General features: G+C 33.5%; 1 protein-coding gene across 1 annotated transcript; it reads left to right on the plus strand.

The window, feature by feature from the left end:
• The first annotated feature begins 450 nt into the window (after positions 1-450).
• LOC128554003 (uncharacterized) lies at positions 451-2,932 on the plus strand. The gene is made up of 4 exons (XM_053535206.1): positions 451-1,114; positions 1,549-1,707; positions 2,048-2,374; positions 2,815-2,932. Exons 1-4 carry the CDS (start codon positions 563-565, stop codon positions 2,923-2,925), a joined length of 1,149 nt encoding a protein of 382 aa, XP_053391181.1. The 5' UTR covers positions 451-562; the 3' UTR covers positions 2,926-2,932.
• Positions 2,933-3,215: the final 283 nt, after the last annotated feature.

Raw genomic sequence — 3,215 nt, forward strand, 5'->3', positions numbered from 1 at the left:
AATACTTGTTTACACTAAAGAGACCACATTTTTGGTCCAATCTTAATGAAAATTGAGTGTTTCTCAGGTGATCGATCTAGGGTCATCTTGGCCCTCTTATTTTTATATTCTTATGACCATAAGTCGCAAACTGTATAAAACTATATTCTAATAAGCTATAAAGTATTTGTTACGACAAAGAAAGAGCGCTTCTATATTTTATCTACTGTTTTAGATTAAGGACATATTAGAATCTAAATAATTTACAGCAAAACCTCTTTTAACACTATTTATACACTCGGGCGGTAATATGTGATATTATTATGCCCGACGTATAACCACCCATCGTGCATAAATAGTGTTAAAACACTCTTTTGCTATAAATTATTTTTCAATTAAAGCATTACTGTATTTGTGTTGAAAATCTATAATATTGGTAAACATGTATCTTTCTACGCATTTCAGTTTCCAAAACGACAATATTTGGCACTTTGTATCAAGTGTAGCAAAGACAAAAATTCATAATATAGCCGATATAATAGTTTATTGCAAATAAAGAAAAATATCGTTTCGTCTACACAAAATGACCCATCAACGCCAAATAGAAAGGTTGAAATACAGGAACTGGGTGAAAGGTGGACTAGCTTATAAATACCTCAAAGATGGTATAGAAGGCTTTGCCGATGATATTGTTCAACAGGATCATATACGAATTGTTAACGGATTCAAACACGGTCCTGCATCAACATGTAACCAGTGTAGTCTAAATTGTTTGAAACCTTTACATAAGTGTGTGTATGATCCGAGTACTGGAAAAGAGAAATGCCCGTGGGGACAGAACAGCTGTAACTGTTTATTTCCTCGAAAACAGCGATGTCGTAATCATGTCTGTGACGAAATATTTGAAGACATACTGAAAGGTCATGGTTCCACCCCACCAACACCAAACTGGAAAAACACTAATATTCAGAACTGGTGTTCTGTGCCGTGGGAAATTGCAAAATGTTTCATCAACGCACCTGGGTATTCAGACAAGGTGTCCGCCGCTGATATTGATGCCCCAGGATTGCTACATATCTTCGTAAATAATATCAATTTCCAAAGCAGAGTAACTGGAACAGATGTTTTCATCAGGGTAAATAAACTATCGGTTCATTTTTTCTGTATCTACTTCTCTCATCCAATAGGCTTGCTGCATTTAAAATGAATAACCATTATAATGGTTTAGACCAGTAGTGTGCAAATATACTGTTGAACGAAGGAAGGGTAATGCAGTCTTGGGTACAAGGAAAATACTGATGCATGGCTCATGGCGGCCACCATAATCAACTTACTTACTAACACTTTTTACATGTATGTCTCTTTTCTTTGTGAGTTCTACCACCAAATTATTGGAATATCAAAGGCAGGTTGCTATGCTGCATAAACGTAAACTACTTACAGCAAAAATATCAGAGTAAAGAAACTGTATAAAGTCATTCTTTCAGATGTTCTTCAGAACTTATAACATTCAAGCTTATGCGAGTATATGTACTTTGAGTATTATATATAATATCGATTTTTATATAGGTTCTTAAAAGACGAAACAAAATTTTTCACTCGCCTACAATGGAACTCGAAGATAAAGAGCTGAATGACTGCATTGATGATATCATAGCAATTCTTGAAGATGACAAAGAACTGAAGGCACGAGCCGATGCTCAACAGGCAGTCATTAAACTTAAACAAGTAATATCATGACAAACAATGAGGACTATAATTATTGAAATTTAAATATGATATTCAGATATAGCTATGAAGGTATTTACGTGATAATGAATTTAGACATAATATAAAATTTAAAGGAATTGTTTTTCCAGCTGTCATTTATTTGCATTCAGATTACCGTTAAGTACAATTATACACATTGCGGTACGAATATTTTAAACATTTCTGAAGCTAAGTCAGATTAAAAGTTAAAATTTAAAAGCTCTATAATGATGAAAATATCGTTGAAAAATTGACAAAGAAAAGTAATAAATTCTGGTCCAATATGTTGTGCACAATATGATACCACTACCTTTTTCAGCTGAAACATGATAACTTCATTATCACTACGTACAATGAGGTCGAAGTGTGTAGAACTGCTATGTCCTCTATTGTAAACAAAGAAGCAGAACTCAAACAACTGATCCAAGACACAAAGGCAGACATTAACACAAATAAAGCAGACATAGAATCAAAGCAAAATGATTTGTTACGCTCAGTAGATGCTAAAACAAAGACAGCGCTAGATGTTGCGTTAGAAGAATTGAGCAAGCAAAGTGACAGTAAGTTTAAAAATGTAAAACAGAAGGTCGACTTACTGGAAGAAAGAGTCAGACAACTTGAATTAGACAACGTGACTTTCAAAGAGGTAAGTGATTGTAAGACGGCACTGTAAATGTTCAATACATGATTTCCAAATACATGCTGCTGGTAATCGACTTTTCAAACCTGTGCAGCTATGGTTCTGGTTGCAAAGAATGAGTGTAAGTGTTTATGGGGTCAACATCAAAATGACTGTTGTTTCTGTTTATTTTCCCATTTTCGTTATCCTTCAGACAATATAATTTCATTTCTTATAGCAGAAAGTAATAAAAAAGCAAGTTTGTTGTAAGAAGAAGATACATGGTTACAAATAGAGAATACAGTAGGTAAAGCATAGATGCATTTCTTCCTGGCATTATAATTCATCGTTTTTCTTGTGTTTGATTAATCTTTTTGTTGTTATATAATGACACAGTACAATGTATTTGCTACAAAAGAACCTTATATTCAATATAATATGCAAATCATGCATGACTTTTCTTTAAGCGTCTGGCGGAGATAGAGGGTCACGTTGAAAGACTTGATGAAGCACGAAATATTTGTAAAATACAGTTAGAGTACATTGAGCAGAAGCAAGGTAATATTTACAAAATTTAAAGAATTAGTCTTGCCTTATGAAACATTCAATTGTCGAAGAACTTTTGTACGAGCATAAAACATGTGACATTATATAAATTTTGCATTCCTGAGAGGGTGATATGAAAAATGTTCACCGTGAGATATATGAATATCGACCGAGGCTGCACCCTCGTGATATAACTCCTTCGCATCTGAACTCCAAACAATGATTTATTCAGCGACAAATCACTAAATGAGATATATTATTTCTTAATTAAAAAGTAATTATTAACTAAAATGAAGACAGAATTTATGAGTCTTCTCTTGTT

This window comes from Mercenaria mercenaria, unplaced genomic scaffold (assembly GCF_021730395.1).
Source record: "Mercenaria mercenaria strain notata unplaced genomic scaffold, MADL_Memer_1 contig_4623, whole genome shotgun sequence".
NCBI classification, from domain to species: Eukaryota; Metazoa; Mollusca; class Bivalvia; order Venerida; family Veneridae; genus Mercenaria; species Mercenaria mercenaria.